Source organism: Eschrichtius robustus, chromosome 4 (assembly GCF_028021215.1).
Source record: "Eschrichtius robustus isolate mEscRob2 chromosome 4, mEscRob2.pri, whole genome shotgun sequence".
In the NCBI taxonomy this organism is placed as follows: domain Eukaryota; kingdom Metazoa; phylum Chordata; class Mammalia; order Artiodactyla; family Eschrichtiidae; genus Eschrichtius; species Eschrichtius robustus.
The window spans coordinates 58,002,155-58,017,463 of NC_090827.1; the positions used below are offsets into that span (position 1 = coordinate 58,002,155).

Genomic DNA, 15,309 nt, shown 5'->3' on the forward strand with positions numbered 1-15,309 from the left:
GAGCTCATTAATTCAAAAGGTTTACATTACTGTCTCCCTGCTAATGATACCCACATTATATCTCTAACTCTGTCTTCTCCTCTGAGCTGTAGACTCAGACATCCAGCTGCCTTTTGGACATATCCATCCACCTGGCTCTTCCACGAACACTTCCAACTCAATGTGCCCCAAACTGAAACCACTGTTCTCCTCCCAGATAAGATGCTTTTCCTCATTCTCCTATATTCTCAATATCAGTTCGTGGCTCAGCTAGCCAATTAGTCATCAAGCCATAAATATGTGAGTCACCTTTCCTTTTCCTTTCTCTCACCCTCCTACCTTCATTCAGTTCTGCTGATCTATCCCCTATACTTATTGAGGCTGCCCTTTCCTCTTGACCCTTACATGACTCCGATTCAGGTACACATCCTCTCATCTGGACTATTCTCACAGCCTCTGAACTGATCTCCTCATCTCCAATATTACGCATTATCTTTGAAAAACCAGAAGGATCTTTCAAAAAGAAAAGCTGGCCATTCTACCCACATGCTTTAATTAGTATTCTATCACCTTAAAAATGAAATTCCAAGCTCCACAGTACAGCATACAAGGCTCTCCATAACCTTGAACTTACCAATTCTCTAGCTTCATCTCTCATATATTCACTCAGTCAGTCAAAAGATACTTATTGAGTGCCTACCATGTATCAGGTGCAATTGTAGGTGCTGAGGATACACGATAAATAAAAGAGATAGTAAACAAGAACTATCAGTAAAATATAGAGTATGTCAGACAGTAGTTAGTGCCAAGAAGAAAAATAAAGCATGGAAAATGAATAGGAAATGTGTGGTAAGGGGCGGAGAATTGCAATTTCAAAAGAATGGCATTTGAGAAAGACTTAAAGGAAGTAAAGGGTCAAAATAGATAGATTAGATAGATAGATAGATAGATAGATAGATAATTTCAATGGGAACAGCAGGGTGCAAAGGCCCTAATGGCAGAGGTATGCCTGGCACAAATCCAGGGAATAGCAAGCAGGCTTGGTGTCTGAAGCAGAGGGAGCAGGGAGAGTAGTCAATTAATCAGAGGGTACAGCAGTACTTTATAGGACATTGCGAGGAGTTACTCAAAGTGAGAAGAGAAGCCATCAAAAGCTATTGGAGGGGTTTAAGGAGAGAAGCAGCATGATGACTTAATTTTTAATAGGATCATCCTGGCTGCTATATCAAGATTACAGTGAAAAAGGCAAGGACAGAAACAGTGAAACAAGTTAAGAGGCTACAGGGAGAATGCAGGCAAAAAAAAAAAAAAAAAAAAAAGATACTAGGCTGAACCAGAGTAAAAGCAGAGAAGTTGCATCTGCAGTGTATTGTTTCATGAAGGAAAAGCTGGGGGATTTGCTAATGTACTGGATGTGGGATGTGCGAGAAAGTGGGGAGGATGATACTAAGTTTTCTGGCCTGAGCGACTGGGAGAAGGGAGTTTTCATTTACTGAGAAAAATCAGGAGAAGAACAAATTAGGAAGGGACAAAATCATACTTGGTATAGAACAAGGGTCAGAAACTTTTTCTATAAAGGGCCAGATGGTAAATATTTTAGCCTTTGGGGGCCACATATGGTCTACATCACAACTACACAACTCTGTCATTGTAGCACAAAAGTAGCTGTAGACAATACTTAAATAAATGAGTGTGCCTGTGTTTCAATAAAACTTTATTTATGGATACTGAAACTTGATTTCATACAATTTCCACATCACGAAATACTGTTCTCTGTTGGTTTTTTCCAACTACTGAAAAATGTAAAAACCATTCTTTGTTCACAAGTCATGCAAAAACAGGTAGAGGCCAGATTTAGTCTGCTGACCCCTGGTTTAGAACACATTTAGTTTTCAGCAATACCGCCTATGTCTTCTAACATTTAATTCAGTGCTTCTTCCATGATACCATAATTATTCACATGAAGTGGAGGAGGGCATGTCTTCATGGTCCTTACAAAACCAGCTCAGATTTACTCAGCAAGCAAAACAGAGATCTTTTAGGAGTGGTTACTCCAGAAAATAGCCTCACAACATACAGCGAAATATTATCAAATTTACCAATATTTGACGTACACGCAGCTTCTCAGAAATACACCCATGCAGAAATTGCGAAATACCCTTAAAGGTATACAGAACCTTCACTCCAGTGTTAGAAACAAACAGAAACTTCTTAGCATTAGACGGCATAAAGACTCAAGATTAATTATCATGGGGTGGGGAGAGATAAAACTAGAAAAATAAACTGTGCTTGTGAAATTGACAGAAAGCTTTTTAAAGAAAATAACTGGTCTTCTCCAGGTAGTTTCAAATGTTCAAATTTGAAGCTTAAGCTTTTTTTTGTAAGTAGATTCACTTTAAAAAGAAAAGAGTCTGCACTTGGAAAAAAAAAATTCTAACAGAATAGATGTTTAGTCAAAAAAATGAAAAAGTTTAACAAAGGAAAAGGAGGAACTATCCCTGACACGTTTGGTTAAATACCAGGAGATTTCTTGAGTCAAAGCCTATCCTATGATCCTAGGTAGCCCAACGGCAGCATGATGATACAATCAGTTGCACAACAAATAACGTCTTTAGAAAATCATCTTTGAGAAGTCAATTCTGACTTTCAGTGCGTTCAATGGCTTGTAAAATGTTGTGGTTACTGTCAGTAGCTGTGGCATCTGTCAGACCCAAGGAAGATCTCTGGGCAACAGTTTATTAACTGCATAATCCTATTAAGTTGCCTAAAATCTCCAGGCTTCACTTTCCTCATCTGTAAAGTGGGGATAAAGATACCTACCCCACATAATATTAAATGGGATAACACTATAAAACCTTTAAGTTTTAACCTTGAGTGCCTGGTCCAGAGTAAATGCCCAATAAACAGGAATTAAGATATTCTTAGATACAATAAGTTAAAATTCTCTCCTATATTTCCTAAACTTTGCAATTAGAGATTGGGATAAATGTCAAAAACAGATGACCGAAAAAATGCAAACACCCTACCATTCCCTGACTTTACATTTAGAAAACAGTTAGGACACCATACCTTCTCAAAGGCACACTGAGGGTTTCTGCAAACAGCAGGTTTGCAGATAATGATATCACCATGGCAACGGCAGTTCTGGCATGAATCAGGCTTCCAAACGGTGGCATCCTGCAAAGAAGCATAAGCTCTGAGTTAAAAACTGATCAGTCAAGGTATGAGCACAAAAACGTGGTACCATCAACAGCCCCACAGCCTAAACAATTAAAAGGCAAAGGAAAGTCACAGACACACATGGTGCTTGCTGGGCACTGATTAAACCCAGAGAGGCAATAAAAGCAGTCTAATCCATTTCACCACAGTCAACCCACGTAGCCAAAGACAAGGGCATGCAGCAGGGAGCTGTCGATACCCAGAGTGAAAACAATCGATTGGACTGAAACCTCAGGAGGACAAGCTGCTCTCAGACTTGAGGTTTCTCTTTGCTGTTAACTAGCAGACACCATCGGAGCATGTTCAAAGGAAAATGACACTTAGACTAGCACTAACCAGCATCCTAAGAGCAGCTTGTGCCACTAGATACTATCAGCACCTCACACTCCACTTCCCAGTTCTTTGCTACTACATCCACCAATGCTCATCTATTCCATGGCTCACCTTTACCTCTGATGGGATAAGGTACAGACCCCATCACCTGGCACTCGCCTCTCTCCCTGGCCTCGGCAAATCTCACAGTTCTGAGACTTTCATCCACTCTAGTTGGTCAAGCCATTGGACAGTCCCAGCCTCCCTTATATGGCCTCACAGCTTACCCTCTACCTGGATCCCCGCTTCTCCGTGACTCCCCCAAAGAGAGCTTGCAAAGCAATACACTTCTTTCAAGCCTCAACCTCAAGAACAAATCATTTCCTAACTCTTAATCCTGCACACTGCACCCTCCACTTGGGTGCGGCTCCTCATGGCTTCTCTGCGACCCCACTGTGTGCTGCATACACTGCCACGCTTCACTGCACTCATCTGCATTCCTGTTATCCTGGCTGGACCAGACTGTGAGCACCCAAAGCAGGCACCGTCCTGGGCCCAGCACACTGCAGGTCCTCTAGACCAAGAGCTCACAGTGCACAAGTCGCCTAGTGAAGGCTTTGTCCTCCTTTCTATACTTCCTCATCCTTTGGTCCTCAAACAATTGAAGTGCTACTCGAATACTTTGGGGAGGAGTAAGGGAAGTTTCTAAACTCTTGATAGAGTCATCAGAATATTAGCACTCGACCTGAACTGGGATGAGCTGGGAAAATGATGGATGCTAGCGAAGGATGCTTTCACACAAAGGCAGACAACAAATGTGACGGTTAATTTCTGTGTCAACTTGGCTAGGCTATGGTACCCAGCTGTTTGGTCCAGATTTACATGGATTGTGTACAACATTCTCAAGGAAAAATGAAGTCATCCTTTTGTGTTGAGAAATGTTAAATGTATAAGCTTTTAGAGAATGTGCTTCAAACCCTAAGTCATTTAAGAAATATAAAACATATCTGAGGTAGACTACATTCCCAGTGGCTAATTCATAAAAAATTTGAGTCAAAAACGTAAAGTAGATAGCTAGTGGGAAGCAGCCGCATAGCACAGGGAGATCAGCTCGGTGCTTTGTGACCACCTAGAGGGGTGGGATAGAGAGGGTGGGAGGGAGGGAGACGCAAGAGGGAAGAGATATGGGAACATATGTATATGTATAACTGATTCACTTTGCTATAAAGCAGAAACTAACACACCACTGTATAGCAATTATACCCCAATAAAGATGTTTTTATAAAAAATAAAAAAAAATAAAACCTGACTTGGAATACCTCTGAATTTCTTTCTCTTTATTGTTACAGCACATTCTTCTGAAATTGGCAATAGTGTGCCAACTACAGTCTACTCTTAACCCAAAAAGCAATGACAAATAGGTGAGGGGAAAAAAAAATTTCAATCTCAAGCACGATGTAATAATATGTTCCCTGCTGATTTAAGAAAATGATATCAGCTTCAGGATACAGATTAAATGAAAATGACAACTTCACAAAGTCGGCGACTACTGTTTATTGATCACTTACGCTGACAGGAGGTGCTGGTAGGAGAAGGCACTTGTGGTGCTGGAGGAGGGTGGCCTCGTTTGCTTTCCTGACCTCTGCCATCACCCTAGAGAGTGGGCCCAGCAGAGAGGTAGGCAACTGCGTATCAACGCTACGGAAAGCTCTTACAGGAACGGCAATGCTATGAAGCTGGCACTGTTATTATCATGGCTATTCCCACTGAACACATGAGGAAACAAGACGTGAGAGACTGAGCAATTTGCTCGAGTTCACGAAGCTGTAGGAGACCTAAGAACTCAGGCTCTGGAGCCAGGCTGCTGGACTTGACCCCTGGTGTCACCATTCATTAATGGTGACACCAGTGAGTCCGTTATCAGGTGTCTGTGTCCCAGGTTCCTCATCTGTAAAGTAGGGACGATAAAGTACTAAACTCAGAGGGTTATTGAAAGGATCAAATGAGACGATTTGCTTAAAGAGATTTGAACAGTGCTTGGAACTTACTAAAGGCCCATTAATTTATTCTTAATGTTATTTATTCTTAATCCAAATGCTTCCTACGGTGTCACAGGCATTTAGAAAATATCTTCTAAGCATTTCCTTTTCTCAGAGTGAAAACATTCCCCTAAGTACCTTGACTTTCCCATCTTCCCACTCCAGCCTACACAGGCACAATGGAGTGAAATTATTACTTAATTAGGACCCCCTGGCACTGAAAAGACCCAGGATGTTGCATTAGAAGAAAGGAATGAATCCACAGGTTGCATTTTCAAGACTACTTAGGTAATTGGAAAAGCCTCTGTAACCATGAACCCATCTTCCTTTTCATTCAGACCTCAGATGACCATGAGAGCTCCATGAACTCGCTTCAGCTCAATGTGGCTCTAAGATGCCTGTCATCGCTACTCTCTCCAGATGTGGCATTCTTCCACCAGGTATCAAGTTCTTCCCTATACTTCAACTATTTCCTCAGTGACTCTAGCCTCCAGAATAGTCCATTGTACCTTTTAGCAGCTCTCAATCACTGAACTCAGCTTACTGAACTCTAAACAGGATGTTCTAAAAACATGAAATGATTTTTCACTTTCATTCATAACATTCATTATGTTAATTCAAAGTTAAATTTATCTGGGCCCAGGAAGCATTTAATCTGTTCACATATCTGTCTTCCCACTAGTCTATGACTCTCCAAGGAAGGAGAGCTCGCTTTATTCCTTTTTGTGCAGCCCCTTCACCTAGCACGATTCTTGAGTGTTGGCTGAATTCATTAGTGAACAACCCTGAGTACTTGCTTATCCTCAAGAAAATATCTATCCCCATGACTTGAGATACCCCAGTTAGGACAAGAGGTCTTGAGAAAACAATGTTTAAGTGACATCACTACAAAATCCCCATAATGTGGAAGGTTATTAGGTCACTGGAATCAAACTACAAAGAAAAATTTTCTTCATCTAGGCATTGTCAAAAAACTTCCTTATATTAATGTCCTCACAGAGTCAATAATTTATGGTTAATTTTAAATAAAATGAGCCCTTTACCAAGGCCTAGATAGATGGCCAAATATTTAACGAATCAATTTCTATGGTACCATAAAATTGCTTTATGAAGGTAGGGATGCTAGAGTACCTCAATCGCTAAAACTCTGGATAAAGCCATAAAGACCAAAGAAATAACACTGTGAAGTAAATTTTACAGATTTTCCATGTCACCATTGCAATTCTGTCACTTTATAATCCTCTCTTCCAATCTAACACACTCTGCAAAAGAGAGTCTTATAATAGTTTTTCGCTAGAATATAGATTAAAGGATTAAATTATGACAAACCTAAAAAGCAATCTAAACGGCTTTTAATATTTTTAATAATAAGTGAACAAAGTGTTCTTGTAGATAATATAGTGCCTTCATCCCTAAATACCTTACAGTAATAGCAAGGTGCTTCATAAAAAACAACAAAAGCTATTTCACTTGGTTAAATATTTATTAAACATTTGTTTAATGCTAAAAATAAACAGTGAATATATCCCTCATGAGTATTCAAATTTCTGGGGGGATATTATTTATGGTATTCTACAATAGCAGTATATCAACTATCTACATAAATTTTCTTTCACCTGAATGTTATAATAACCCTATTTTAGGTATTGATTAATTCATCTCATTTTAAATCCCCTTAGCTTCTTAGGCCAAAAATGAGAAAGGAGGAATAAAGCAACCCTAAAGTTGTGCTTTTAAATTACAAAATAGTATATAATGTCTTTTTATAATTAAAACATATTTTTGTGCATGGAAACAAAGTATGGAATAATACAAACCAGTAAGCGAAGGGTGGTCATTCCTGGGTGAGGATTCTTGATTTTTTTGTTTTTTCCTTTTTCCTTAACCATATTTTCTATTTTTTCAATAACAAAATATGTAACTTATGTGATCTTGTAAAGTTACTTTCAAAATATAAGATAGAAAAACCAAAAATGTGGTGCCCTTTTTCCTGCCAACCATAGGTACATAGCATCTGAGCTTTGGAGTTGAACTGGCATGAGGGGAGGGGAGTTAAATAAAACCACCCACCAAATACCTAAAAGTGAGCCATTCAGCTAAACTTCCTGAGTTATCCCCAAACCTTCTTGCAGTCAGTAAGATTTTAAAAAATTAACTGTGTTCTCTACTTGTCCTTCAAAGCAATGAAAGGACCACAATATTCCACTGGGGCTTGTGTCTTCATTTCTGGAGGTTCATTTTCCTGACAAGTCTGGTTTTCAGGAAAGATAATCCATATAAAAGGGTTCTTTGACCCAGCTCCAGCTCGGACACAGAAATAATGGTTCTTGTTTGTCAAGGAACCATAAAGGAATGAATCAATAACTTTCATAAGGTTATTTCAGAGTTCAATTCTTTCCCCAAGTGCCCTTCCTCAGACAGCTTAGATAAACAATACCTTTTTCATTTGGTCTCATTTTAAAGTTCATGTGAAGCTCCTCACCCAGCCCCAAATAAAAAGGAGCAGAGGACACACTGTTAAGAAAAGATGAGCCCTTGTATTTACATCAAATTCTCCCCTTTCAGGAGGGACTAATACAAGCCAATGCCAAATAAAAGAGAAAATGGTGATCCACTTCCTGTTTGAGACCTAGTTCAAAGGCTTGCTCCATACAATACCCCCTTATGGAGTTTGTTTTGCACACCAAGGGCCTAAGTAGTTTCGCATTTTGGCCTCCTGGAGTGATTAGCTTGTACCTGATCTCCTCCTGCTGTTGTCTTAAAATGATAAACCTGAAGGCATCAGCCATAAGAAGATCAACTTAGATACAGAAGCAACAGCATGAATCACAGATGAAAAGATAGCTGCTACACATAACTGAAAATGTCTTTGTTCAGTTGGCTGACAAGAGACCCTGAACAGCATGGCAAGTTAACATCATGTTCTTGTACATGTCTTCTTATAGTAGTGCACTAACATAGGTGGAGGCAGGGCAAGGAAAGGAAAGGGAACAAGCTACCGCCAAGGGCCAGTACTTCTCCAGATCTGCCACACATTCAGTGTCTCACGGCCCCTCCCAGCATCCTGCGGACAAGGCATCACTACCTTATCTCATCAATGAGGGAATAGGGTGCGAAAAGGCTGAGTGAATTGTCCAGAGCACATCCAGTAACGGGTGGATCTGGGATTCAGACCCATCCTTTTTCTTCTTTGCTACACTGTTATCATATAGCATCAGTAAGAATGAACGCTTTAGTGTATACATGTCAATCCCAATCTCCCAATTCATCACACCACCACCACCCCCCGCCACTTTCCCCCCTTGGTGTCCATACGTTTGTTCTCTACATACTAATATGTATAAAATGGATAACTAATAAGAACCTGCTGTATAAAAAAATTAAATTAAATTTAAAAAAGAATGAATGCCTTATTATATATATGCGCCTTATTTTATATATGTAGTGTGTGTATAGATAGATAGATAGATAGACAGACAGATACTGTAGAGCAGTCTTATCATTTCAAGTCACTCTTACTTCCACTTTCTCACTTTAATAGGCCGACGAGGTGAGGCACCCTAGGGCAGCGCTGCTAAATTTACAGAGGAAGGGACTGTGAGGTTAAGTGACTTACCTGCCTAACAGGCTCCCCAAGCCTCCAACAGCACACTCCCACCCTTCTTAATCTAACTTCCACACATCCTCCAAGTCTCAGTTGAAATATCACTTCCTCGGGGAGGCCTTCTCTGCCTCCGTGACTAAGTCAATATTTCCCTGCTCATGTTCCCAAAGCTCCCCCTACTTCCAAAAAGCCAGTCTATTCCTCCAAGTTCTGTTTGGCACAGAAAAGACAAAGGAGAAAGAGAGCACCTTCTGGGTTCCAGATACTTTGGCACATTCACATCTTTCATACTTCTTCCTAAAATATTTTGAGATACCTATTATCATATCCCCATTTTACAGATAAGGAAACCAAGGTTCTGACAGGTTAGGTGATATTTCCAAAGCTTGTAAGCGATTGTACCTATATTTGAACCGATGGCCATTTGATTCTGAAACATGTTTTTCCCACCACACCCATCTCTGTACCCACATCATTGGTCTATGGACACAAAGTTATACGGCACACTAGCTCAAGTAGCAATGCCAAATGCCAATATGGTAGAGTGGATAAACTTGGGTTCAAATACCGATTCAATTACTTCCTAGCTTTGGGAACTTAGACAAATCTTAGCTTTTCTGAGTCTCCATTTCCTAATATATAAACTAAGGGTAAGGTAGGACCCAATGGGGTGACAGTGAAGGTGAAATAAACTAATGTACTTACTTAGCACAGTGACTGGTGCATAGAAAGCACTTAATAAATGTTAGCTATGACTTTGGTCACTTGCCACAATCTTAACCAGTTGACCACGGTATTTTCAGTGACAGAGGGAATAGTTGTAGCATTTAGAGCTTTAGAAAATCCCTCCAGCTTCCAAGATAAGGGGAAGTTAACTTTCCCACTGCTTAAATGTTTACAAAATATTCCACTATAGAGTGCTGTGGAAACTATACTCCTGGAGTAGTACACACACACACACGCAAAAAAAGGAACACTGCAAAATACAGAATAAGATTAAATACCCAGTGAATGTGCTCACATTCCAAATTCTGAAGCAATGGAAACACAGGCTTAGCTCTTCTATTTTTACACCCAGCTTTCCATTTGTTCTAACACAATCCTGTTACAGTGAAAGCCCAAACGAAGAGGACTCCAGTGACAAAATAACCCTCATAAATTCCGGGAGATGTTAACCACAGAAAAAGTTCTAAAATGAATAAAAAGTCTGCCTCATATTTCCACTTTAAGTAGTCCAGATACTAGGGAGACTCTAGTACAGCTTAAGCTTGAAATTGCTTTTTTTTTTCCTCTAACAATTCAGCTCTCAAAGACTTCATTTCCTATTCCTGAGGCAAATGAAGAAAAAAAAATTAAACATTCAAAATGTTTGGACATGAAATTAAATTATAGCTATACCATTATCTCTCATATTAAAATTATTTATTTTCTTGTTTTCCTCCCCCAATAGATCATTATCATTTGTTCTATAATTAGTTGTTTACATCTATCTACCTCTCCAAGAGTAAGGACAATTTCTTTACATAGAGGTAGCTTTGTATTCCCATAGTGACTGAAACATGGCAGGCACTTATAATGATTTTGACTGAGTTAATGAATGGATGGATGGGTGGATGGATAGATATTCCCAAATTTAAATAATTGCTGGCAATTTTGTGATGTAATAGCTGAAAGTCAAACACACAGACAACACTTCACTCTCCATGCTGTCCTTGCAGCTGCAGTAGCCATTTTCAACACATGCTGTTTGAGATCCAGCCTTCTAGACCTATGTCTCAGTCAAGACCTTTGCTCTAAAAGGGCCCGTCTATTTCTGCCTGAATGCTAGGCTTGTCTGCCTGATGCTCTTGTGTTCCAGCATGTTAAAGCTGTATCATAGCATTTGAAGCTATGCAGCAAAACCTTCATCCCTAACGTTTTCCTCTAGCCAGCCTATTGGCAGCTGATCTAGTTAAACTGACCACCCAGTAAGTGGCTGGGAGTTGTACTGATGCTCACATTCAACTATATAAAGCCACATCCTACTATGTCTGTTGTCAGGCCCAGCAGAGACCCTGAGTCAAAGGCAGCATCACTGGTGACCACTCCTCACTATTTAATGTAAAGCAGGCTCCTAAACAGGGACTATGCCACTCCAAGAGGCATTTTAAAATTTGCTCTGAAGAATGAAGGTTAGGATGCTACTGACATTTACTAGACAAGGACCATAAATTCCAGATGTCATGTAATGAGCAAGACATTCCTGCACCAAGAAAAACTGTTCCACTTCCACATGACTTTCAAATGTCCCACAAAACATTCATGTCAATGGAAAATCTGTTTATAGTTATCTGATTATATATCTTAACCGTTCGTAACTGTTTTACGCATAAACATAAAGAATTTATTGAGTGGTAATAACATACACTGAATTGTCCAGGAATTAACTACCATGTAACTCAAAGAAAGATCGTACTTTATTTTGTTTAGAACTTTATGAAGATAAGACAATAAACACATGTATTGGAGATTTTTAAAAAACTATGAATATTTCATCAGATACAATATCTACAAACATAATTCATTTGAAATTTAATTATGGACAGCTAACTTCTCCACGAAAATAAAAAATGGTGAAAGTTAGAAGACAAATATTTAAAGTGAGAAACAAAAACAAAAACAAGCATCAACTTAGAATTCTATACCTAGCAAACATATCCTTCAACAATGAAAGTAAAATAAAGATGTTTTAAATTAATAAAACCTGTGAGAATTTGTCACCTACAAATTCAAACTAAAAAAAAAAACCAAAAAACTAAAGGAAGTTCTTTAGGCAAAGAAAAAATGATCCTAGATGGAAACACAGTAATGTAAGAAGGAATTTTGAGTAATCAAAAGGTCAAATATGTGAGTAATCTAAATAAATAACTGTACAAAACAAAAATGCTAATATCTTGTGGGATTTAGAATATATGCAAGTTTAAAATGCCTAATAACAATAATACATAAGATAGTAGAGGGATAGAGACTGTCATACAGAGTGAAGTAAGTCAGAAAGAGAAAAACAAATACTGTATGCTAACACATATATATGGAATCTAAAAAAAAAAAAAAAGAAAATGGTCAGAAGAACCTAGGGGCAACAAGGGAATAAAGATGCAGACCTACTAGAGAATGGACTTGAGGATACGGGGAGGGGGAAGGGTAAGCTGGGACAAAGTGAGAGAGTGACATGGACATATATACGCTACCAAATGTAAAATAGATAGCTAGTGGGAAGCAGCCGCATAGCACAGGGAGATCAGCTCGGTGCTTTGTGACCACCTAGAGGGGTGGGATAGGGAGGGTGGGAGGGAAGGAGATGCAAGAGGGAAGAGATATGGGGACATATGTATATGTATAACTGATTCACTTTGTTATAAAGCAGAAACTGATACACCATTGTAAAGCAATTATACTCTAATAAAGATGTTAAAAAAAAAAAGATAGTAGAGGGATAAATAAAGCTGAAGTGTTTCAAGGTTCTACTATTAGTTGGGAAGAGATAAATAAAAGGATTACTACATATTGTAACCTCTAGGATAACCATTAAAGAATTAGTAAAAGCATGTATAACTAACAAGCTAATGGGAAATTAAATACAAAAATGATTAGATTGATCCAAAAGACAAAAAGAAAAAACAAAGAAAAATAGAACAGAAGTGACAAATAGAAAACAAATAGTAAGATGGGATATATAAACCTTAAAATATCAGTGATTGCATTGAACAAAAATGTTAAAAGATAAAGATTGTCAGACTGTATAAAAACAGAGCAGTGGATACAATAGCATTGAGAGCCTTTATCATAAAATATCAACTGAATTTCTCAAAGTAAAACCCCAATATGTATATATGTGTATTTGTATGTATTTATACCTCTGCCTCAGTCAAAATAGGATTTCAGAGACCAACTCCTTTAAGAATTCAATTCACCAAGAATTTGAGGATTTATCATTGTGCTCTACAATATGGAAGATATCAAAAAATACAGCCCAAACCAGAGACAGAATACAACTCCGTTCCTTATATTTGCCCTTGAACTTGAAATACAGTTAAAGAAGCAAGACTTTTGAAACAATTAGAGAACAAAGCAAAAGACAAGAACTGGAGAAACAACCTAGTATAGAATAAGAGCACTGGACTGAGAGTCAGAACCTGCTTTTATCAAGCTGGGCACACGAGACAAGTCACTTGCGTGGGTCTCAGATCCTCTTCCATAAAATTCAGAGAGTAGACGACATCATCCATAATCTAGAGATGGATTTTGGAGTCAAACAAATCTGGGTTGGAATCTAGCTCCCTGCCTTAATAATTACAGAACCTTAAGCAAGATAATTATCCTGAGTCAGCCTCAGTTTCCTTTTATGTAAAAAGAATTAAGATGATAAAACCTACCCGGGAGGATAAATTAGGTAAGACATTTGCATTTATTGGCACAGTGCCCCGAACTTACAGGGTAGAGCAGAGGCTTCCACTTCTCCAACCTCAGACCTTTCCTCTATCCAGACAAATCTCTCCATGACCTCTGTTACCCAGAAGGATCATCACTACACCCCTGTGCAGAATTTATAAAGCAGTCCATCAGCTGCTGGATTTTTTCCTCATGTGTGCATTTCATGACCATGTTCATCAATATACCAACCACTCTTCATAACGTTTCAAAATACGATACCATAGGGGTAATTGCTTTTTTAAAAAAATCAAACATACGACTTCCCAAAACCCTTTTAAAATGTCCAGTATACAAGTTATATGTCCATACAATACTGATAGCTACTATTTACTAAGCAACTATTAACACATATATATAACATATGTGTATGTATATATACATATATGTGTGTCCTATAGGTACATGTGTGTATATGTACACCTATAAAATACATGTTACATATGTATTACATATATGTGTATATATATGTATTTATATGTAACATTTAATCCCCACCAAAAAAATCCTATAAATTAGTTATTATTGCTCCTGTTCTACAAATAAAAAATTGTTTTAAAAAACCAGAAACTTAAAGAAATTATTTGGTCAGTTATTGTACAACTGGTGAAAACCAGGATTTGAAGCCCAGACTGCTTGGTGTCAAGAACCATGCTCTTTCAACTGAAAAATGATAGTTCTGATGAGAACAGCTCTCAATAGGTTTAAGCATAACCGATCAAGAGACCTAACTGACTTTGGCTGCTGTTGCCACCTCCACCCCATCACATGCAGCTGGCAAGGATTTCGGGGAGGGAGGGAATCAGGGACCAACAAGGGCAGCTAGCCCTCCCTCGGCAATCTGACTCTCAACATCTTACTGAAGACCGTAAGCTTCTAAGGACACAAAACCAGTTTCCCCTCTGGAAATGTTTGAGGAAGCTTTCTATAAAGCCACGTGGCATAATAAAATAATAATGATATAGCTATAAAACTGTACTAGATAACACTGCTCAAATCAACTTTCTGAATCTTGGCAAATGAGAAGAGTTTAATAATTACTTAGCTGCTGCTATTTCCATTTCCCAGGTTCATAGTGGAAATGTTCTTCTAAATTTCTAAGTCAGAGACAGTAAACAGGTGTTATCACTTACACCAGCTCTGGAAAGAGTGATTTGAAATGCTGTGTTGAGAAGGATCCTGAAGCTCTGTCCAGGTAGGTTAAATGAGAAAGATTACTATTGTCTGCCACATGCTCAGGGTTAAGTTATGGGAAGTAGTAGAAGTTACCTGTGCCATATGTTCCCAGATGCTAAAGCCAACATAATCTACCCTAAAATATTGTTCACCACTGTTACTTGATCCATGAATTAAAGTGGTAAAGAAAAGCAAAGGAAAAAAAAAAGAAAACTGGCTGGGTGAAAACCACTGAGATGATCAACTTTAATGATGAACTAATCAACTACACTATACTTTTCTTATTTTTCCATTACGCTATTCAACTTTTTCCTGACATATAAACCTTTCCTTATTCATAACGAGTTTACAAAATAGGCTTCTGTTCTGCCTCAGCTATTGTTCGCAAGAACACCCTGGCACAGGCCACAGCTGGCATATGAGGTTAACATCTTCACCTCTGGGAACATGGATCCCACTCCCATTGCAAACCAAGAGGAAATTAACTGCCAGTTCTGATGGGAATGACAT

General features: G+C 38.6%; 1 protein-coding gene across 1 annotated transcript in view; it reads right to left on the reverse strand.

Moving 5' to 3' along the window:
• FRAS1 (Fraser extracellular matrix complex subunit 1) overlaps positions 1-15,309 on the reverse strand; it is a 440,782-nt gene that overhangs the window by 274,097 nt on the left and 151,376 nt on the right. Inside the window, exon 3 of the mRNA XM_068542136.1 lies at positions 3,049-3,156. Coding sequence (XP_068398237.1) covers positions 3,049-3,156 — 108 coding nt within the window. The remainder of the gene's footprint in view (positions 1-3,048; positions 3,157-15,309) is intronic.